General features: G+C 46.8%; 3 protein-coding genes across 7 annotated transcripts; 2 read left to right on the top strand and 1 right to left on the bottom strand.

Annotated features, from left to right (window-relative positions):
- Positions 1 to 524: 524 nt before the first annotated feature.
- LOC310734718 (carnitine O-palmitoyltransferase 1, liver isoform) lies at positions 525 to 11,369 on the top strand. Its single transcript, XM_083557106.1, has 19 exons — positions 525 to 1,027; positions 3,172 to 3,314; positions 3,717 to 3,856; positions 3,971 to 4,142; positions 4,261 to 4,362; positions 4,497 to 4,634; positions 5,183 to 5,260; positions 5,570 to 5,677; positions 6,251 to 6,338; positions 7,060 to 7,255; positions 7,451 to 7,639; positions 7,734 to 7,839; positions 7,928 to 8,044; positions 8,131 to 8,295; positions 8,422 to 8,550; positions 8,651 to 8,806; positions 8,989 to 9,102; positions 9,255 to 9,347; positions 9,431 to 11,369. The coding sequence occupies exons 2-19, from the start codon at positions 3,174 to 3,176 to the stop codon at positions 9,551 to 9,553; spliced, it is 2,355 nt and encodes a 784-aa protein (XP_083413232.1). The 5' UTR covers positions 525 to 1,027; positions 3,172 to 3,173; the 3' UTR covers positions 9,554 to 11,369.
- dnaaf3l (dynein axonemal assembly factor 3 like) lies at positions 10,625 to 15,416 on the bottom strand. Of its 2 annotated transcripts, none has more exons than XM_083557179.1 (12): positions 15,344 to 15,416; positions 14,824 to 14,970; positions 14,625 to 14,731; positions 14,063 to 14,156; positions 13,809 to 13,969; positions 13,561 to 13,737; positions 13,348 to 13,470; positions 13,137 to 13,259; positions 12,896 to 13,052; positions 12,626 to 12,740; positions 12,159 to 12,233; positions 10,625 to 12,073 (listed from the first exon to the last, which is right to left on the bottom strand). In XM_083557179.1, exons 1-12 carry the CDS (start codon positions 15,399 to 15,401, stop codon positions 11,932 to 11,934), a joined length of 1,479 nt encoding a protein of 492 aa, XP_083413305.1. In that variant the 5' UTR covers positions 15,402 to 15,416; the 3' UTR covers positions 10,625 to 11,931. The 2 variants fall into 2 exon arrangements, with proteins under 2 accessions (XP_083413305.1, XP_083413306.1); XM_083557180.1 differs by having other exon boundaries at positions 14,824 to 14,936; positions 15,344 to 15,381.
- A 1,058-nt stretch (positions 15,417 to 16,474) lies between these two features.
- On the top strand, positions 16,475 to 21,616 carry LOC310734723 (uncharacterized protein). Of its 4 annotated transcripts, none has more exons than XM_083557121.1 (7): positions 16,475 to 16,912; positions 17,484 to 17,816; positions 17,915 to 17,941; positions 18,191 to 18,247; positions 18,322 to 18,666; positions 20,272 to 20,331; positions 20,429 to 21,616. In XM_083557121.1, exons 2-7 carry the CDS (start codon positions 17,486 to 17,488, stop codon positions 21,406 to 21,408), a joined length of 1,800 nt encoding a protein of 599 aa, XP_083413247.1. In that variant the 5' UTR covers positions 16,475 to 16,912; positions 17,484 to 17,485; the 3' UTR covers positions 21,409 to 21,616. The 4 variants fall into 4 exon arrangements, with proteins under 4 accessions (XP_083413247.1, XP_083413246.1, XP_083413245.1 ...); XM_083557120.1 differs by having other exon boundaries at positions 16,477 to 16,912; positions 18,188 to 18,247; XM_083557119.1 differs by lacking the exon at positions 16,475 to 16,912 and having other exon boundaries at positions 16,942 to 17,816.
- Positions 21,617 to 21,655: the final 39 nt, after the last annotated feature.

Genomic DNA, 21,655 nt, shown 5'->3' with positions numbered 1-21,655 from the left:
ATCTTGTCCTTCCACAATGAAGAGGGTTTTTTTGTTTTGAATTATAAGCATATACCTTTGGGACCAAAATAATATATTGAGGGTGAGATGTTCATGAGATGTTCATGAGATCTTCATTTATTTCCCTCTACATGAACAGAAACAGACTTGATTGGTCACATATACATTATAGCACAAAGGAATTATTTTAACCCAGATGATCAGCTATCGTCTGGTGTTCCTTCATTGCCTCCCTCATAGGGACCAGACTCCTTTAGAAGAACCAGACTCCTTCAGAGAAAACAAACTCCTTTAGAAGAGCCAGACTCCTACAGAGGCTCCTTCAGAGGAACCAGACTCCTTCAGAGACTCCTTCAGAGAAACCAGACTCCTTCAGAGGAACCAGACTCCTTCAGAAACTCGGGTTGAAAAGATCTTCTGAAGAAAGCGTCCTGGGATCAGCTCAAGGCCGCCTTTATGATCACAGCAGTAATTATGGGGTTTCCAGTTAAGATCTAAAATGAACCAGAGTGTCGCCTGTTCTTTTGGGTGTATTTTGAAAATCTAGAAGGAGATGAAGAAGGTAAAAGAAGGTGAAATAGATGTGTGGAAAGCTCTGGAATGGAGAGAGGGAGGAGGGAGAGAGGAAGATGGGAAGATGGATGGATAATTGAGATGGTGTATGATTGATCACTTGTATGAAAGGGGGTGTTTACTTTTGCGTGTGTGAATGACGGGCAGAAACCCAAAAAAACCAAAAAAAAAAAAACAAGGCACTTCCGCGTTTTCGTGGCTCCGCCCACGATCCCGCCTCCATCATCGCAGACTCGTCCTGTGATTAGCCGGAGGGGTCGCGGACGCCGAAGCGACGGACCAATCACGCCGCGGCGAGCTCACGAAGGGACGAACGAGCCGCGCGAGCTTGGGGCGCTCATTCGTCGCCGAGGTGCGGTCCGGTGCGCGTGCGCCCGCGCGGAAGAGGGAAAAAAAAAAAAAAAAAAAGAATACATTTTTTTGTCTCTTTAATATTCGGCGGAGAAACAATCAGGTAGGAAACCGGGAACAAAAATAATGAATGAATAAATATTTATATAAACATAAACAGCGCGTGCTTGTGCTGCCTTCTGATACCGGCTGCACGGTGCTCACGCGCCTGGTAGATTTAGCCCGGTAGATGCTAGGTCTGGGTGCCATTCTTTATTTCCTACCCGCTTTCCGGCAAAGCCCGCCTTTTTTCATTCTCTTTGGCTGGCCGAAATTGCATGCCAGAATCTGATTGGATGACTCGTTCACGGGTTTCTCCTGCTAGCCAATAGGAGCCAAGGATCTTGAATACGGGTAGGAAAGAATTCAACAGAGCATCCTTTTCATCCTGCGTGTATTTCTTAACAATTAAAGATGCGACATGAGGATTTTTTTTTTATTTTATTTATTTTATTAAGTATAATGTTTTGAACCCGTGTGTATAATTTTTTTTTTTAAGCAGTTAGCGACAAGCTAAAACGACCGTCATTCCCGGTTAAATACCGGCTGTATACGTAGAAGAGAGAATTATTTTCTAAATATATGATTATATTTGCTGCTCATGTGATAGATTTATGTATAAAAGGAATTTCTGGATTTTCGATAAAAATTCCAAAAGGATGGACCTACTTCCGGTGTGGTGAGTGACAGGTGTGTGACGTCACTCCAGCCAAAGTCGCCGGACCGGTTTGGTTGTGAGGAGAACTTCCGGCCGGCTCAGGAAGTGGAGACAAAAAACGATTATTTTAAATAAATGTATACTTTATGTGCATATAAAATCTTGCATGTGCATTAAAAGACACCATATACGATCTTTAATGTACAATAATCAGAAGAAAACATATTTCTTTCATGGACGCACATTTAAAGTGGGCCAAGCGCTTTTCATTATCCCTTCAGTGCCAAAGCAGGAGAACGTCAGTGCTTAGAGATATTTGAATATATTTGGAGGCATCTGGAGACAAGTTGGGGCATTTGGAGAGCCATCTGGAGATGAATGGAGGCATCTGGAGCCATTCGAAGTCTTCTGGAGGCATCTGGAAACATTACATGCATTTTGGTGACACTTGAAGGCATCTGGAGACATTTGGTGGCGTCTGGAAACCTGTGGAAACATTACAATAAATTTGGAGACCTTTGGAGGCATCTGGAAACGTTAAAAGACATCTGGAGACACTTGGAGTCATCTAGAGACATCTGGAAACATTACAAGACATTTGGAGGCATCTGGAAACACTTGAAAGCATTTAGAGGCATCTGGAGACCTTTGGAGGCATCTTGATACATTTGATGGCATCTGGAGACATCTGGAAACATTACAAGACATTTGAAGGCATTTGGAGATTTTTAGAAGCATGTGGCGACATCTGGAGGTATTTTGGAGGCATCTCAAGACATGACGCCAACTTCTTGCTTGTACCACTTCCTGTTTTCCCGAAAGGTTGCGGCTCGATTTGTGACCTTGGGTCACGCTGGCTTGCCTCCACTTCCTGTTTAGAAGGTCAGCAGTTCTAGAAATACTCCAGCGCTTTAACAGTCATGTCGTGCTCAAACTCGTACAGATTTCATGGAAACAGTTTGGAGAAGAACCACATACGGGTGGGAAGGTCGGGTGTCTCAATGGTTCGGGACAAAGTATTGGGACACCTGACTTTACTTTCAGGATATAAATAGGAGCATGAAACCTCCAGAGATATAACAGGTTCTTCATGCATGTAGACACATTTGGAACCAGAGCTCCAGTTAGCAAAAACCCGACGACCTGAAAGTGGCGCGAAAAACAAAAAACAGAACTGATACCAGGAAAATCAGCAGCTCCGTTATTTCCAGGAAGCTGTTTATAGAATAAATAAAAGTCTGAATGCTGCCTGACACGAGATTGAACTGTGTGCAAATGCTATGACCTCCCTTATCGTAGTGTGTGTGTGTGTGTGTGTGTGTGTGTGTGTGTGTGTGTGTGTGTGTGTGTGTGTGTGTGCTTCCATAAGGTAAACAGCAGTTAAAATTCTGTTTTCGCAGCACATTTTCGTTCTTCCCTTTTTTTTTTTTTTTTAAAACAGAACCCCCCAACACACACACACACACACACACACACACACACACACACACACACACACGTGTCATGTGACAACATTGAAATACATTTTGTGTGTGTGTGTTTTTGTGCAGTGATGGCCGAGGCACATCAGGCAGTAGCGTTCCAGTTCACCATAACCGCCGAGGGTATTGACCTGCAGCTCTCTCACGAGGCACTGAGGCAGGTCTACCTCTCCGGCCTTCGCTCCTGGAAGAAACGTGTTGTGCGTCTGAAGGTATGACTTCATTTAAAAATAAATAAATAAATAAAAAAAAAAAAGGAAATGATGAAAAGTATGCTGATAGTATTACTGGGTTGCGTTATACAGTGCGAGAGCGGCCTCTAGAGGCGAATCCCTGCTACCACATGCCGGTTAATGGCTTTTTGTTTAGTTTTTGTTCATTTTGTAATTTTTTTTGTATTTTTTTATTTGGAGTGTTATTTGGAGCAGCCGTCCCACACCGGGTTCACTGTAAGGGTGTGTGACTACAAACTGATAAACAATGTGTGACCCGTCATTAACCCCCCCCCCCCCCCCCCCACACACACACACACACACACACACACACACAAAAGGAATGATCTTATTACATTTTTCATCTACTCATTTAATTTCTCTCTCTCCCCCTGTCTGAAGAATAACGTGATCACGGGTGTGTATCCCGCCAGTCCGTCCTCATGGCTCTTTGTGGTTATAGCCATCCTGGCCACCATGTACACGCGCTCGGACCCGTCCATGGGCCTCATCGCGAAGATCCAGGAGCACCTCCCTGCCAGGTAGAACGTTCCCTTTGAATCCGATCCTGATCCCTTTACCGGAGAACATCTATCGACTAACCCACCATAATAATTGTTAATATATAATACCGCTTTCTCTCTTTCTCTCCGAAGCGGCTCGATGAGCCTGCAGTGTCAGACGGTTGTCTCGGCTGTGGTGTTCAGCACTCTGCTCTGGCTCTCCCTCATCTTCACCATGAAGCTGTGCCTGAAGCAGCTGCTCTCGTACCACCGTTGGATGTTCGAGCAGCACGGCAAAGTGTCCACCACCACCAAGATCTGGGTGGTCAGTGTCCGTCTGTTCACGAAACTCGGTTACTCTTCAACAAATGCTTCTATTCGTAGATCTGCTCGGAAACCTGTAACCCGTGGCAACAATTTTGAATAATGATTTGTGTGTTTAGATGCTGGTGCGCATCTTCTCTGGCCGTCAGCCGCTGCTGTATAGCTACCAAGGTTCTCTGCCTAATCTACCAGTACCTGCTGTGAAGGACACTGTCAAAAGGGTGCGCTCCTCCTCCTCCTCCTTATCATCATCATCATCATCATCATTAATATTAAATGGTCAAATAAGCACATTTATAAAAATCTGTCTCTTTCGCTCTCTCTCTCTTTCTTTTCCTCTCCTCACCCTCTGCAGTACATGGAGTCCGTACGTCCTCTGATGACCGACCCGGAGTTCGAGAGAATGACGGCTCTAGCCAGAGAATTTGAACTCAGTCTCGGGAGCCGCCTCCAGTGGTACCTTAAGCTCAAGGCCATGTGGGCCTCCAACTACGTGAGTAAACCGCAGCGAGGTATTTTCACGTGTTGAAAGTCAAAGAGGTTCGCAGATTTACATGTTTTTACCAAGATTTAGAAGGGTGTGTGTTTGAGTCGTTACGGTTTTTGAGTCACGGATCGGATCATTTTTCGGATATATATATATATAATATATCCGAGACAAATATAGTTTGTTGTAATGCACCCTTAAGCGTAACTCGACCGATTCCTCGGTTTTGTCGGCTGATGGCTGATGACGATCAGCAAACATCCATACAGATAGTTTTTCCAGGTTGCGTTACAGTATGAGAGCAAATCAGACACCACATGCTGTCTTTATTATAATTTTTTTTTTTTTTAATCTTTATTTAATTTAGGATATTTTTTGATTATTTATTTGGAGTGTTACTTTTTGTTTTAGTTTAAATCCATCTTTTTTGTTTGTTTAATATTTATCAATATAGTTATTTTATAAAACATTCCAGAGAAGAGAAAAACTATGGATTATGCGAACTGTTTCTGTGGAGAGAGAACAGGTTTATTCTGTCTGTCTTTGTGTCGCAGGTGAGTGACTGGTGGGAGGAGTACATCTACCTGAGAGGCCGTGGCCCCATCATGGTGAACAGCAATTATTATGGCATGGTGTGTAACTCAAACACACACACACACACACACACACACACACACACACACACACAGTGTTAAGACTCAGCACATCTGTGTCTACATGAACGCTAATTTCTGAGTAAACTGACGTGTGTGTGGATGATGTGTGAGGGGGGGTCTCCGGTGTTAGTAACGTACTACTGGTTAGTGCTTCATTAGAAGGTGTGTGTGTGTGTGTGTGTGTGTGTGTAAGGTTATAGACGGTAGTCTGTGTTGATATGGACGTACGGAGGTGAGATAAACTTCTCAGATATATTTATTTCTTTTTTCTTCTCCTCGTTAAAGGACTATATGTTCGTGACCCCGACTCCGATCCAGGCAGCCCGAGCGGGGAACACGCTACACGCTCTCCTCCTGTACCGCAGGAAACTCAACAAAGAGGAAATCAAACCCGTGAGTCACTTATAATGCTTCTGAATCACCGAGTGCCTTTGGCTGGAGGAAAGGACGTAAAAATGTCCTCTAAACATCATAATAATATAAATAAATAATAACCGTGGTTATGAAAAGTGTAGTTATCATGTTCCTATTGTTTCATATACAAATCTATAAATATCCAGAACTTTTATTTCCATTGAGAAATCCTCCCTCATCATGAAGAAGAGCTTTACACACTTTCAGCACCTGGACAGTTCCTTTCTCTACACTGTGGGAGATTTGTTTGTAATTCAGTAGCAGTTCTTCTGTTAGAGACAAAAACGTCCCGATTGGACTTCAAACTTCCTTCCACTCGTTCACTGTCCAAAAGTGTGTTTTTGCCTTTTACTTAAACAAACGGAAAATTCACGTGTCTCAAAAACGTGTGTGTGTATAGTAATATAGAGTGACATATATAAGTGCATCGACAGCAGGTGAATGGAAGGGGTGTGTGTGTGTGTGTGTGTGTGAGTGAATGCTTCTCTCTTCCTTTCTTTTTTCTTTCTTTTTTTTTTCCTTTCTTTCTCTCCGTCTCTCTCTCGTTCTCAGAGTCGCATCCCTGGCACTTTCATTCCTCTGTGTGCAGCTCAGTGTGAGAGGCTTTTCAACACCACACGAACCCCAGGAGTTGAGACGGGTAACACACACACACACACACACACACACACACACACACACACACACACTATGTAGGTATTGTTAGAGAAAAAAAAAAAGGCAGTTGCACAATGGAGACGGACAGAGAAATAGAAAGAGAGAGAGAGAAAGAGAGTTCACCATCCCCATATGCAGAACTGTCGTGTGTGTGTGTGTGTGTGTGTGTGTGTGTGTGTGTGCCCTCCTGCTGAAACCTGACCGCCTCTTGTCTTTCTGTCTGTACATTTTTTTCCCTTCATCTCACCACTTTTATCTTTATCGCATGCCTCGTTTTTTTTTTCTCCTCCTCCTCTCTACCTCTCCATCGCATCCATCGTTCATCTCTGAGCTGTTTCTGTTTTTATCTTGCCTTCTTTCCCTCCATTTCTCCCTCTCTCTGATCAGTGGTTGTTGAAGTCCTCTATTCCTCGCTGTTCCTATCAGTATAAGAGGTTGTTTGGCACTTTGTCGCATAGCTGGAAATGTGACAGGTACACACACACACACACACACACACACACACACACACACACACACACTCTTACAGCATTGAATCACACGCAAAACACCAGCTGAGAAGGATTTCACTGCAGAATGCTGGCATTTTTCCCTCTGGCTCGTACTGGAGACTCGTTCCATCAGTGCCCAGAAAAGAAAAACTGTATATTATATTCATACAAGCCCAATAACCAAACCCCCCACCCCCCCACCCCCGGCTTTAGACACCGTGGTGCACTGGAACGACAGCGAGCACGTGGCCGTGTACCACAGGGGGCGCTATTTCCGTCTGTGGCTCTACCAGGCAGGCAGGATGTTGACGCCACGTGAGATCGAGCAGCAGATCCAGCGTATCCTGGACGACAAGTCCGCCCCAGCGCCGGGCGAGGAGAAGCTGGCGGCGTTGACTGCAGGGGACAGGTACACACACACACACACACACACACACACACACACACACACACACACACAGGTATCATCACGAGTCTCTAGTGACTTGACTGACTGACTGACTGGCACAAAAGCCATGCCTCCTTTAAATCCAGGACACCCTCTGCTGGCTCCGCCCCCCTCTGCCAACACTCCGCCTACATCCCTTTTTTTTTTTTCTTCTAGAATTCCATGGGCTCAAGCCAGGAAGGAGTTCTTTAGCTCTGGCAAGAACAAGAGATCTCTGGACTGTATCGAGAAAGCCGCGTTCTTCGTCACTCTAGAAGACGAGGAGCAAGGCATGATGGGAGACGACCCGGGCGCCAGTATGGATCGCTACGCCAAGTCTCTCCTTCACGGAAAATGTTACGACAGGCGAGTTTTCTGGATTTTTTTTCTTCAAAAGGCAGTAAGAAAAAACACTTTTTGTTTAGGAAATCTTGAGACATTGCGTTCATGGCCTCCTCAGGTGGTTCGATAAGTCCTTCACTGTGGTGCTCTACAAGAACGGGAAGAACGGCCTGAACGCGGAGCACTCCTGGGCCGACGCCCCCATCGTCTCGCACATGTGGGAGGTAAGAGATCTGGAAAAAGAAGGGGAAAAAAAGCACGGGAGGTTCAGCGTGAGAACTCATTCCCTCTGTGTTATCGTCCCCTTTTTAGTACGTCCTGACTATGGACAGCTTCCAACTGGGCTACAATCAAGAAGGACACTGCAAAGGGGATGGAAATCTGTCTCTGCTCTACCCTCAGAGACTGTCCTGGGACATTCCCTCGCAGGTCCGCGTTCACGCCTCATGATAAAACGCAGAGAAGTCGTTTCACCGTCTCCGTCTTTTCATTTCTCCCTACTCTTTGTCTCGCAGTGTCAGGAGCACATCGCTCAGTCTCTCTCGGTAGCGCAGGTCCTGGCCGACGACGTCGACTTCCACGTTTTCGCCTTCCGCGATTTCGGCAAAGGCAGCATCAAGAAGGTCCGCATGAGTCCCGACGCGTTCATCCAGCTAGCGCTGCAGCTAGCATACTACAGGGTGGGCTTTTTTTTTACCTTTAATACTCCCCCCCCCCCCCCACACACACACACACACACACACACTTATTACTGGTATTGTTAAGCATTCCGGAGGTATTCACGCTCGTCCTCTATACACACACAGGACCGAGGGATGTTCTGTCTGACGTACGAGGCGTCCATGACACGTCTGTTCCGCGAGGGACGGACCGAAACGGTGCGCTCGTGTTCCAGCGAGAGCTGCGCCTTCGTCAAAGCGTTCCACAACGGAGAGGTGCTTTTTTTTTTACATTTTCCCATTTTCCCGATGAATTCCCTTACGGAATTTTACCGGAATTTTGCAACCCTAATTATGAGTCTGTTGTTCGGTGCAGTCGGCGGACGCGTGCCGGCGTTTGTTGCGCACTGCGGCGGAGAAGCACCAGATGCTCTACCGGCTGGCCATGACGGGGGAGGGTATCGACCGCCACCTCTTCTGCCTCTACGTCGTCTCCAAGTACCTGGGGGTCGAGTCGCCTTTCCTCAAAGAGGTGTGTGTGTGTGTGTGTGTGTGTGTGCGGTGTGGATCTGAAGGTCATAAGTTGGAATCCCAGCACCACCAAGCTGCCATTGTTGGGCCCTTCAACAAGGCCCTTAACCCTTGGGGGCGTCTGCCAAATGCCGTAAATGTAAATGTGTGTGTGTGTGTGTGTGTGTGTGTGTGTGTGTGTAGGTGTTGTCCGAGCCGTGGCGTCTCTCCACCAGTCAGACTCCCTTCCAGCAGGTGGAGCTGTTCGACCTCGTGAATCACCCCGACTACATCACATGCGGAGGAGGGTTTGGACCTGTAAGCGGTTCCTCATGTCTTTCAGATGATGTTCCTCAGCATATATATATATATATATTCGATCCTTAGTGGATTTGCCTGTAGAACGTCAACCCCCATAAAGTATCGCTCTCCAGATCCGCTCTTGAACCAGGGCCGTGTGTGTGTTTCAGGTGGCTGACGACGGATACGGCGTCTCCTACAGCATAATCGGAGAGAAGATCATCAGCTTCCACGTCTCCAGCAAGCGCTCGTGTCCTCAGACTGTGAGTTTAAAAATAAAACAATAACGTCGTTATCATTTGCTCTCGGCCGCGAGTTCCCTCACGGCGTCTGCTGATCTCTTCAGGACTGCCATAAGTTCGGGGCGGCGATCCGGAAGGCGCTGTTGGATCTGCTGCAGCTGATGATGGACGAGAAGAAGGAAGCTCCTGCGAGCGAGCAGAACCACGCCGCGAAGAAAACGCTGTGAAGTGCCAGAGTTCAGTGCAGGAAGATTGTGTTTGTTTTTTTTTGTTTGTTTGTTTGTGTGTTGTAGAACGACGCAAGGGAATAGAGGCAGACTTGAATCCCAGGTGATTTAGAAGGTGAAGATGGAGAAGGTCAGACAGTCTGGTCCTGTCTAGAAGGTTTTAGGAGATGAGGAGGATAGGGATTATGGTAGGGGGTCAACGTTCAGAAATCCGGTTCACACATCTGGATCTTTCAATTGGAGCATAAAAAGAAAAACTGAAGGTTTGGAGATCACACACACACACACACACACACACACACACACACACACACACACACGAATAGCTAGCTATTAGCCTGCATGCGTATATACCGTTTGAGAACTAGTTTAGGATTAGATCGTGCATCATGCTTGATTTTTGTTACATTCGTTTCAACAAACAAACAAACAAACAAATATATTTAAAACAACAAAAAAACCCAAACCTTCAGTTTAATCAGACCGTTTATACGGCGCTGTGGGTCACATGACCAAGACAAGAAAGTACCCAGAAAAAGAAACGAAGGGAGAAATGTGTTTTTGTTTGTTTGTTTTGTTTGTTTGTTAGTTTTTTCAGGTCATGGACAATCCAAACCTCGCTCTTACACACTGGAATGTATAACTGTACATGTGTTTGAATAGGAACTGCTTTTATATCTCCTTTTATATACACTATACCGGCAAAAGTATGCGGACACCCTGTCCCAAGTACCGCATGTTCTTTTCCACATTCAGTCCCAATCGGCTCGCGTGGTTCCTTCCAGATTTCCGTGTTCATCAGCCATGAGGGCGTGCAGTCAGCGTTCACATTCATCCTAAAGGTGTTCAGTAGGGGTTTAGAGCTCCACAGCAGAAGATCTTCCATGTAGACGAGCATTTGCGGATTTGACCCCACGCAAACGTCCAAAAGCGTCACGAAGCCGGCTTCGCGCGCTAATCTCGCGGGTGTCCGAATACTTTTGGCCGTACAGTGTACGCATATAAATGTGTGTGAACGTGTTTATCAAGGATCGACGTTATTGCCACGTTTTTTTTCTTTCTTCGTCGAAAGTCGGACCTCGCATTCGGATCTGGTGGAACAAATCACTCCGGACCCTCCGTTACTTGAAAACGCTGTTTTTTTTTGTTTGTTTTTGTTTTGACCCACACTTGAAACCTTAACAGTATGAGACGACACGAATCAATTCTACTCGAGCGTTTTTCGTTTTTGTTTTGTTTTTCCGGTCAGTAACGCACGACGTCACGATCGCACCCGAGGAGGCCGCGGCGCCGTGGTCTCGGTGACGGTGCGGTCGTGGGTTTTTTTTAAGCGTAAATGAAGATTTTCTAAGAAGGAGAGAAGAATGAAGGTCGAGAAGTTTTTAAAAACCAGTTCAGCACTTTTGATTGCCGTTGAGACCGTTTTTGTTTTGCTTCACATAGGAATAGTTTTTAGTATTATTACTATTATTAATATTATTACACTAAAGGTTTTTCCACTATTTCCTTTTACTCTTGTCTTATATACTGAATAACCACTTGTTGTTGTTGTTGTTGTTTACTCATTGATGTCATGATTAAACCAGTATAGACGTTGTAATGTATTTAGCTCACACTATAAACAGCACTTGATTATATCCTTCTTAGGCCAGTAGGGGGCATGTTTTTCCAGTCTTCTGTGCGGTATGGAGTTAGTCTTTCTTTCTTTCCTCACTCTAGCAAGTTGTATTTTATACGTCCTCTGCGAACCCAAAATTGTGAACTCATGAGATCTTTTTTTTTTTTTTCTTTTAATAAAAAGAGATTGAAGCACACACACACACTCGTCTGTTATCACTTTATATGAGGGGGAATTCAAAACAATACATTTTCTTCCTCCGACGATCATCTTGTACGTTTCTTCCAAACTTTGGTGCCACTGCCTGCAGGACCACGGACAGCGTTCAGCTTCCACCACCATGCTTCATGTTAAACCTGTTGGACTGAAGATCTACACCTGCTCCACAACTCCATATTGTATCTCAAGGTATGCGATTTGTTCCTATGGTGCACATGGGCGGCCTGCAATTTGACAGATGTTGATGCGAAAAAACTGATAGTCGGAAAGGCCCTGGCAGATGTTTGGAAAGCTGTGACAGATGTTGAGGAGTGCTAAAGAACAAAGACTTAAAGTAAATAAACAAAAGTAAAGTGATGTTCTAAAAACCCATCCAGCTGTTTATTTAAAACCGCATTCGTGGTCCAGACCTGTTCATGGGATGGATTTTGCACATATATTTTTTGAAGCAGATGCATTGTGCTTACAAATATGCTGGTTCTAATCACAATGAATCAGTTGCTGTTTGTGTGTGTGTGTGTGTGTGTGGGGGGGGTGGTAGTCATCCGTCTTGCTGCAGTGTGAACACGGCATACGCGGTGTCGTCTCGGGTGTGTGCCGCGACAAATCCCGCTTCTTTGGCGATTTCGCTGACTTTTGTTGCAAAAGAAGCCTCCTGCTCCTTAGACAAGTCCAACAGGTACCTTACACACACACACACACGTTAATCAGACGCGTACACCGTGTACTAACGCGATATTCGTGTAAGAGGGTGTTTGTTATTCTGACCTGGCGAGCTCGACGATCAGGGTGGCGTCGGGCGCCATTGTCTGTCTCAGGGTGGCGTCCAAGTGGTGCACCATGCTGTACACACAGATTACAGTCAACACACACACAACACCACGTGCATCCTAGTGTTTGTGGAAACACAGTTACTGGGGTGCACACGCATTTCTAATATTCACACTTCATTGGGGTTATTGACCGAATTTGACCTCTGGTTGCCATGGTTTCCTGAGCGGCACCTATCGACAGGGTCTGTGAGGATGTTTTCCAGCTGCTGCACCGCTTTTATCCGAATATTTTTCCCAGATGTTTTGTTATAATAAGAATAATTATCACTGATGCAGGTTCACCTCTGCCACCTAGTGGTAGTCCAGTTATCTGCAGCAGCCTGTGGGTGGGAACCTGACTGATACAGCGTGATGGACGGAGTAGATATAACACACACACACACACACACACACGCGTGTTACCTGGCTGAACAGTAGACCGCATTAAACAGGCGGCAGAATTTGCCTTTTGTGGAGAGCTTCGGGAAGGGGTCCAGAGACAGGAATGTCACTCTCACTCCCCTCAGATTCATCAACTCTACACACACACACACACACACACACACACACACACACGTTGTACATGAGTAACAGTATGTGGACACTACCGATGAGCAACAAGGGTGTTAGTAAAGTCAGATACTGATGGACGTGAGGAGGCCTGGGGTGCAAATACTTTTGGAAATGCGTTACCAGTTTGATGGCTCGTGAGGTCCTGCTCCTCTCCTGCGTGCGATTCGTCCGGCAGCGTCCGCGACCCTTCGCCGGCTGGAGACGTGTGCGAGTGTCTTCTGGCAGACAGGGACTTAAAAAGCTTCTGCACGTTTGCCACCGAGACGTCCTGAGCCGTCTGAAGACGAGACGTGCGAGAAGTTCAGCAGAGTTGAAACAAGACGTCTGAGCGTTTTTTTTTTGTTTGTTTTGGTTTTTTTACCTTCACATGCTGGTTGTTTTGCGTTTTCAGGAGCTCTTCGTCCTCGGTTTCGACGCCGAAGGAAAGGTAAGGACTCGAGACGATGTCCCCCCAGTATCCCCGGACTCCCATCCTGTCTCCTCTCTAACACACACGGCAGAGACGTGCACATGGTGACTCCGATATCGAAGACTTGAAATCGTACCGATCGTGTTAGCGATGTTGTACTTACGCGGCTGAAGACGCGCGTGGACAGCAGGGTCTGATTAGCCACGCTGTAAAGCCCCTCCCTCATCTCGAAGGCCACGCCGCTCTCCCTCCACCTGCCGTACTGCTGCTTGTGTATGATGGCGCACTGCGGAGGAGGAAACTGAGATTGGACTCTGAATGGAGAAGTCTAAAGTCCCTGCTATAATCAGGGGTGTAGCGGTACGTAGCGGTTTACCCCTCTGTCGTGTAGCTTCATAGCGAGGTCCCAGTCGAAGCATCCACTGCGGGCATCGTAGCGCGTCCCGAGGTGCTGCCGGACACGTGCGTCCCACAGCTTGCTCATGCAGAGCGGTGCGGAAGCCGGGCGGCCCCACCGGGTGAAGATCCGAGCCAGCTCGTCTTGCTCCTTGAACTGCGTTGTGGGATCGCGCGTTAGTTGTATCGTTTTTTACAGACTCGTGAATCTCGCTTTGTTTTACGCACCTTGAGAAGGGTGGTGTCCAGACACGGGTGTGTCTGTGTGTCCGTGTCCAGGGAGTCGGTGACGCCCGCAGACAGTCGAGGCGCGACCTGCTTCAGCGTGGTGTCGGTTTGAGAGCGGACTTGGCTGTTCCCAAACAGCTCCAGAAAGACCTCGGTTTTCTCTACAGGGATTAAAAAAAAAAAGAAGGTTGGCGTCTATAAGGGGAACCGGATGAACTCTTTCGGATTGGATGATGGACTTTGCGCTTGTTTACCCTGCAGGCCCATGCTCCCCGGATCCCTCAGAGACACGTAGAGGAGCAGCAGTTGCCTCGCCACCACGTCCATGCTGTTCTCCATTACCCAGACCTGCCGAGGTGAACCACAAAGCACAATCTTCATCCAGCGATACAAACACTACTGCGGCACCGGGAGACCCCGAGGTGGTATCATAAAGCTTCGGTTTTGTAACGAGCCAACAGATCGGACGCACAGGCACAGGGAGCGCCGACTTTCGTAAGAAAGAATTCATAGCTGAAATCTCCTCGGACGCGAGTTAGTCGCCGGAAACTAGATAGATAGATAGGCGGCGCTGTATTGCTGTGCAAAGGGGACCGTTTTTGAAGCTTTTCGGTGCCACCTCGTACGCGCAGGAACTCGCACCGACTTGTGGAACGGCTTTCGTTTCCGCCCCGTCGCTTCGAACGACTCGAACGTCTGCCTCGAACCGGTTCCTACAGGTTCTTCCTAATTCATTAGCTTGTAAAAAGAAAACGTCAGTCGAATAATCGCTCGTGCAGAATGAACACTGAGAACGTGAAACGTTCAAGGACTTACACGGAGAGACTCGGTGTCCTTGAGCCCCGATATGGTCTTTAGGATGTGTCTCGGGTCGCCGCTGCCCACCAGCAACACATTCAGTTCGCCCTGAGGTCTCGGGACGCCTAAAAAACACAACAAATAATCCCGATTAAAGCAGTGCGCTGGTGATCTCATTACGTGAAAAACGTGCGTCTCTACGGTCTTGGAATCTCACATGTTTCGAGGAGATCTCTCGCCGGGCCGAAGCCCCACCAGGTGACGCAGCCGGCACCTTCCAGAATCCGTCCGGTGCTCATTTTCACTTCGATCGCAGTTGAATTCCTGAACCTGTTGGGGGGAGATGGTTGCAAAGGAAAGGAGTCTCCAGTGTCAGAAACAAAAAAAAAGGGAGGACGTGGAAATTTCCATATGGTGTTAAATGTAGTTAGAAATGGATAAAAAAAAAAATCTTAGTACTAATCAAACTTTGTCTTTTTTTTTTTCACTTTATTTGCTCATTTGAAGCTTTTGTGACTTTGGTGTTTTCAAATGCACGCTTCTGCTTGAACGCGGCATCATCGCGCATGCGCAGATCGATTCTCGCGTATCCGACTCAATTATATAAAGTTTGAATAATGTATAAATTTATATAAATTGTGCCTGCACTTTTAGCGTGGACTTTGACTAAAAAATGATCGTGAAAAAAAAATTATAGAATAGCAATAAAAAAAAAAACAGAGCGTTTGTGAACTCACCTTTTACTCCGAGACAAAATGAACGTCTGTTCGTGAGGTAACGGTTGCTAGGTAACATGAACGCGCACTGGGAAAGGAAAGGGGAGGGGGGGATTCTACCATTCTGTATTGGGGGGGGGGGGGTCGTGCGCGAGCTGGGTGTTTTATTAACCACATTTACGATATTTGTGATAATTTACAGACATTATACGAATTATTTTGTTGAGTTTTAACGTAAATGTAAAATATTCTAAAGTATTTCTCTTGAATTCAAGTAGTATTTGTGGAAATTCGGCACCCCTAGAAAGGATTATACCATTTGCTAACCTCACGATGGCCTTCCGTATTACATAATATTGTATTGTTTTTTTATATATATATAAATAAAGTTTTTTAAAATTTTAATCAATATGTACAAATATGGATGCTTAATGCAAAATGTTTGTTTATTATTAGTGCAACCGAACTCGACATGGAGCACAAAGACAAAAATATTCTTATAAATGATTGAAAGTAATGATGTTGTTTAAATTTTATGTAAATCATCAGAACGCCAAACGTAACTTCCGCTACGTTTCCACACGGACGCTTTTATTTGCCGGATGTGTGCGTCGTGGATTCTGGATCAGTTTATTGATTGAAAACTGATTTTCCGGTGGAGTTTTAAAGAAACGGACGTCGTGAATGAACGTGTGTTGCGTTGAAGGCATCGTTCGCGCGTTAATAATATTAGTGGCGATATTTCGATTTGTCTTTTTTTTGTAAATATTATGTATCTTGTGTTTTTATTGAGCGTTTTTGGTCGCTTGGGGTTTTTTCCACCTCGTGTTTTTCGCTTCTTACGTAACGTAATCTGCGAACGGCGCGAATAACAAAAACAAACGTTGCCGAACATCGACTCTGGACTCAAGCCAATCACGGTGTCTCGAAGTAAACGAGGCGCACGCATTGGGAAACGCCAGAGCAAACATTCCCATGGCACCGAGCCCGAATTTTCAATGAAGCGGAATAAAATGTCTCGCTTTATTAAGGGCTAAAAGAGCGCCACCCGACTGTAGCCTTGGTTCTCTTAACTATATGAACATATGAAAATTTTTTATTTTTTTTTGGAGCATCCTTATTCCACATTCAGTTCCCGTTTCCCGCTTTGGGGAGAAGGGTGTTATTAAGGACGGGTACTGATCTGGAACTGGGTGAGGAGATCAGACATGGGGTTGAGAAATTCATCCCAATACGGTTTAAAAGCTCTCGAGCAGGAGATCTTCCAACCCCCTGGAAAGCAAATCTGAAACAGGTTCTGCGTCGCACGCCGAAGACCTTCTAAGTTTGTGGGAACCTCGTGCGGTTGGAAAAACGTGTCCCGGTAGTATAAATAGGTGTGGAGATAATAATGGCTCCCATTTTTCTTGGCAGAGGACATTCCTGCGCCGTAGCCTGCAGCGGATTCAGTGCGCTCAACTATTTGCTCGAAGTGTTTGATCGGAGCTGACAGAAACGGGTGTGTCCGCATGTAACTGCGAGTGTGTGTGTGTGTATATATGCGTTAGATCGCAGTGTTTTCTTGAAGCAGCACGGCGCTACAGGGACCAGGTAAGACCTGAACGTACCCTTTCTTTAGGTTTCCACTGCTTCTCAAAGTCATGTAGAGGTCATACATGAAAGGGTTCAGTTTGGACATTGTTTTTGCATTTATTACAAACTAAATTGTTCAAATGAAATTTGTTTAAAAAAAACAGCATAGAGCTCATTTCTCCAAAAAGGCGTTATTACTCAACTCGAGCTCCGCCATAGGGCGGCCACACCCACTCGGTGGACCGTACCATTTTTATTGCAAGGTGGACTTACCTATTTTTTAGCCCGTTTTCTTTTATGATAAGGTGGTGGTCTAGATTTTATTTGGAGATTTTTAAAAGGGATTTTGGTTCGTTCCACATCCACAAGACTGGATGGTGAAGAGGAGGAGGCGTCCTGGGGTGCAGTCGGTGTGCAAAATTCAAAAAGCTTTAGAGCAGGAGATCTTCCAACTCGATGGAAAATCCTGGCTTAGTGCCTAAATTTCATGGAGCAAGTCTCCTAGCTCAAGTGAAGGGACGTTTGTACCCGAGGTCCATAGGTTCATGCGATTATTTAGATGTGTACCGTTCGATTGGCTTTCCCACAGCAATGTTCCTACTAATCTGCCGCTATAACCGGGTGTACGCCTTCCCCGGCGATGACATCACGCTCTCGTCTCACCTCTCGCCCGAGACCAGCGCCGTGCCCATGGAGGTGCGCTGGTTCCGCGGCACGGAGTGCATTTACCTGTATAAAAACGGGCAGGTGAGCGTCGGGAGGGGCTACGAAGGCAGGGCGAGCCTCATGACCTCGGAGCTGAACAGAGGGAACGTATCCCTGGTCCTGAAGTCCATCGCGCCCACGGACACGGGGACCTACAGCTGTCAGGTGCTCACAGGCCACAACAAGGTGGAGAAGTCGATTCATTTGTATATGTCAGGTGAGTCCTGGGATTGGGTTGTTATACGTGGTGAATATGACGAGTCGCAGCCACGTGCAAATTAATTCTTCATGATCTTTGGTTTGTCTTCCGTCCAGGAATGGAGCCACTTTCACCTGATGGAAGTAAGTTCGCTTTCTAGTCTTGAAGTTTTGCTGGACCGTGAGGAGGCCTGGGGTGCAGTCAGCATAAATAAGGGTGTTTAATATAAGGGTGTTTAGGGTTCTAGAGAAGGAGATCTTTCACAACTTCCAACTCCATGGAAAGCAAATTGGGGGGAGGGGGAGTTGAGTGTCCCAATACTTTTGCCCAAACTAATTCATCTAGAGAACTTGTCCATGGCTTAAACGATCTTGTTTGTGGATCTTTAGCAGGACCGAAGCTCACGGAGCAGGACGGCGTGGACATGGACGAGTCGGTCCTCATACTGGGTGAGTACGCGTATTCGGGAGATACGTGAGCCGGCGCACGTCTGCACGTTTTCACCGAGCCCGTTCGCTTTCAGAGCTGCGGAATCTGTTGCAGCAACGTGAAAAAGAGCTCGAGGATAAAACCAAACAGCTGGAGACCACGGGCGAGATGCTGAGGACGAAGTCGAACCTCCTGCTGTACAAGGATGCGGACCTGGAGAACCTGAGCCGAGAGGCGATCCGGAACGAGGAGCGCTTGGGAGACGTGCTGAGAGAGCTGGAAACGTGCAAGAGGCACGTGGAGCGACTGGGACGGGACCTGGAGGAGAAGAACGCGCAGGTCGAGAAGCTCCAGGGCGTTTTGAAGGACAAAGAACGAGAGCTGGAGGAAGAGGAGGAGAAGAAACGGCGAGAGAAACGTCCTGAAGAGCAGACTGCAGGTGAAAGCCATTAAAACTATACATGTCGTGGTCAAAAGTATTTGGAGACCCGACTATTCCACCCACATGTTCTTCTTGACTCAAAATGTTCCCACAAAGCTGGAGGCACCATAACCTCACCAATCACATGGTCAGGTGTCCAAAAACTTTTGGCACACTGTGTATATTAACTATAATAATCAACAGTAGTAAAAATAAATGTGAGTTTAATGCGAGGTTCTTCACCTGGATTCTGTCCATAATAATAAACCTGTCCTCATTATTTTTCCCAACCTAAACGTGTCAACACGTGTCAACACACACACACACACACACACCGGCCCGAGTTAGAGAGAGAGAGAGAGAGAGAGAGAGAGAGAGAGAGAGAGAGACTTTAAATTCCCTATTGAGATGAATACAGTCGGTTACACAACTTCAGCTTTAGGTCTGGATCTAAAGACTTTCTAGAAATGTACAGTTTTGGTGTTGTGATGGTGTTGAAGGTGGTGGAGGATGGAGGGATTAGTGGTATAGTGTTTGGTAGAGGATGGAGGGATTAATCAGTGGTTTGTGGTGGATGATGGAGGGATAACTGGTTTGTGGTAAAGGATAAAAGGATCAATGGTGCAGGTGGTAAAGGATGGAGAGATTGTTGGTGCAGTGGTAGAGGATGGAAGGATCAGTAAAGCAGTTGGAGAGGATGGAGGGATCAGTGGTGCAGTGGTTGGTAGAGGATGGAGGGATTAATCTGTAGTCTGTGGTAGATGATGGAGGGATAATTGGTTTAGTGGTAGAGGATGGAGAGATTGTTGGTGAAGTGGTAGAGCATGAAAGGATGAGTGAAGCAGTTGGAAAGGATGGAGGGATCTGTGGTGCAGTATTAGAGGATGGAGAGATCAGTGGTGGAGTGGTAGAAAATGGAGAGATCATGGTGGAGTAGTAGAGGATGGAGAGATCAGTGGAACAGTAGTAGAGGATGGAGAGATCAGTGTTGGAGTGGTAGAAAATGGAGAGATTAGTGGTGGAGTGGTAGAGGATGGAGAGATCAGTGGTAGAGGATGGAGAGATCAGTGGAACAGTGGTAGAGGATGGAGAGATCAGTGGTAGAGGATGGAGAGATCAGTGGAACAGTGGTAGAGGATGGAGAGATCAGTGGTAGAGGATGGAGAGATCAGTGGAACAGTGGTAATGAATGGAGGGATCAGTGGTGGAGTGGTAGAGGATGGAGAGATCAGTGGACCAGTGGTAGAGGATGGAGAGATCAGTGGAACAGTGGTAGAGGATGGAGGGATTAGTGTTGGGAGTGGTAATGGAGAGATCAGTGGAGCAGAAGAAAAGGATGGAAGGATGAGTGGAGCAGAGGTAAATGATGGGGGGGATCAGTGGACGAGTAAAGGTTGAGATGAGTGCTGTGAGTTAGAGGAGCGCTGGTCCATCGTTTGCCTTGTAAGAGAACATCTCCATCTTGTGCTTGAAGTCCAAGCGAACTGTTCCTTGAAGGTCTTCACGTGATACGAATTTGTAGGTTAAATTTGCCTGCTCCTGGTAAAAGTCTGTGTTTCCTAGAACTACTGTCCGAGTATCTTTCTGTGCTCTTGCCTGAAGATCTTCTTCTCAAATCCTCAGACGGACCGAAGATCATGGCAGAAGACTCCGCAGATGCTGAGGAATCCGTCTGTATAGCCGGTGAGCATGCGTCTGATCCGAGCAGGATGATTCGTTAACTTTTTCTATCTAAAAGCCGTTATTTAAGCAGTGCCTGTTTTTCCTTTCACCTTTGAAGAGTTGAAGAACCGGCTGCAGACCATGGAGAAAGATCTCGCGGATAAAATGGAGCAGTTACAGAGCGCTGCAGGAGCGCTGAGCGAGAAGACGGCTCGTCTCCGCGATCGAGAGAAGGACCTGCAGGATTTGGCGAAAGATCGAGACGAGTACGTGAAGCACATGACTCGGGAGATGGAGATGTGCCTGCAGGAACTGGAGACTCTAGGGCAGAAGCTGCAGGAGAAGAACGCTCAGGTTGAGGAGCTCCGGGTGGTTTTACAAGCCAAAGATCGAGAACTGGACGAGGAGAAGAAATGCCAAGCGAACGAACACCAGGACGTCCCGGAGCTCCTGCAGAAGACCGTGGCCACGTTGAGCGAGACGCGCCAGGATCAGATGGAAGACCTGGAGAGTTGGATCCGCCGCAAAAGTGAGCAGAGGAGACAGCGAGAAGAAGACGAGAAGGCGGAGGTTCTCGGAAACGAGTTCCTCGAGTACGTCTCGGCCGTGAAAGAGCTGATGGCGAAAAAACACGAGACGATGCAGGCTTGGGAGAAGATGGCGTCGGTGCTGCAGGACAAGCTCGAGGTGGCGGAGACGGACGAGGAACGAGGGGAGCTCGGGACGCAGATGGAGGAGGCGCTGGAGATGCAACGGCAAAGCCGGGAGCAGATTAAAAGGCTAAGTGATAGCGTCGCGGAGAAGAAGCGCGACATCGAGGAGAGGCACAAGCGTGAGATCGAGGAGATCAGGGAGACATACGGCGCCAAGATCGAGGCGGAAACCCAGATCCTGAAAACGCTCCTCCCTGACGTCCAGGCGTACTTCCACAACGTTGTCGAGGACGTCTGGAGAAGGTATCAGATCGTAACCGACAATCTGGAAATGAGGGTCGAGAAGAACAAAGAACCGAAAACCGAGATACAGATGGTTGAAGCGACTGATTCAGGAGATGAACGAAGCGACGCCGTAGTGAACGGAGAGGGACTGTTGAATTGAACATTGAATCGCTAGCTCCGCCTCTTTGTCGCGCAGAGCCGCAACTCTTGCTAGCAAACAATCCTGGGAGGAGCACAAGCCAGGAATCTTAAGCTCCTCCAGCAGGTCCATCAGAAGAACCGGCTGGGTAGAACTTCCAAGCGGCAGGAAAAGAAAAACGGTTTCATGATGTTTCATGTGTTTCATGAATAAATGACATTTCACATGATGTTTTCGTTGTAGTTTTTTTTTTTATTTGGAATAGGGC

The sequence above is a fragment of the Silurus aristotelis genome (genome assembly GCF_946808225.1).
Source record: "Silurus aristotelis genome assembly, chromosome: 1".
NCBI classification, from domain to species: domain Eukaryota; kingdom Metazoa; phylum Chordata; class Actinopteri; order Siluriformes; family Siluridae; genus Silurus; species Silurus aristotelis.
The sequence above is the reverse complement of the archived record's forward strand: the minus strand, read 5'-3'. Positions and strand labels throughout refer to the sequence as shown.

What these genes read in the sequence shown, in the direction of transcription:
- LOC310734723 (XM_083557118.1), top strand. Translation starts at nt 17,351, where the DNA reads ATGGAAAATCCTGGCTTAGTGCCTAAATTTCATGGAGCAAGTCTCCTA. An exon ending in GATTCATTTGTATATGTCAG is followed by an intron (nt 17,817 to 17,914) that starts GTGAGTCCTGGG and finishes TCTTCCGTCCAG; the next exon opens with GAATGGAGCCACTTTCACCT. An exon ending in GGAATCCGTCTGTATAGCCG is followed by an intron (nt 20,332 to 20,428) that starts GTGAGCATGCGT and finishes TCACCTTTGAAG; the next exon opens with AGTTGAAGAACCGGCTGCAG.
- dnaaf3l (XM_083557179.1), bottom strand. Translation starts at nt 15,401, where the DNA reads ATGTTACCTAGCAACCGTTACCTCACGAACAGACGTTCATTTTGTCTC. An exon ending in ATTTTGTCTCGGAGTAAAAG is followed by an intron (nt 14,971 to 15,343) that starts GTGAGTTCACAA and finishes CTGACACTGGAG; the next exon opens with ACTCCTTTCCTTTGCAACCA. An exon ending in GAGAGATCTCCTCGAAACAT is followed by an intron (nt 14,732 to 14,823) that starts GTGAGATTCCAA and finishes TGTGTTTTTTAG; the next exon opens with GCGTCCCGAGACCTCAGGGC.
- LOC310734718 (XM_083557106.1), top strand. Translation starts at nt 3,174, where the DNA reads ATGGCCGAGGCACATCAGGCAGTAGCGTTCCAGTTCACCATAACCGCC. An exon ending in CACGGAAAATGTTACGACAG is followed by an intron (nt 7,640 to 7,733) that starts GCGAGTTTTCTG and finishes TGGCCTCCTCAG; the next exon opens with GTGGTTCGATAAGTCCTTCA. An exon ending in AGTCGCCTTTCCTCAAAGAG is followed by an intron (nt 8,807 to 8,988) that starts GTGTGTGTGTGT and finishes GTGTGTGTGTAG; the next exon opens with GTGTTGTCCGAGCCGTGGCG.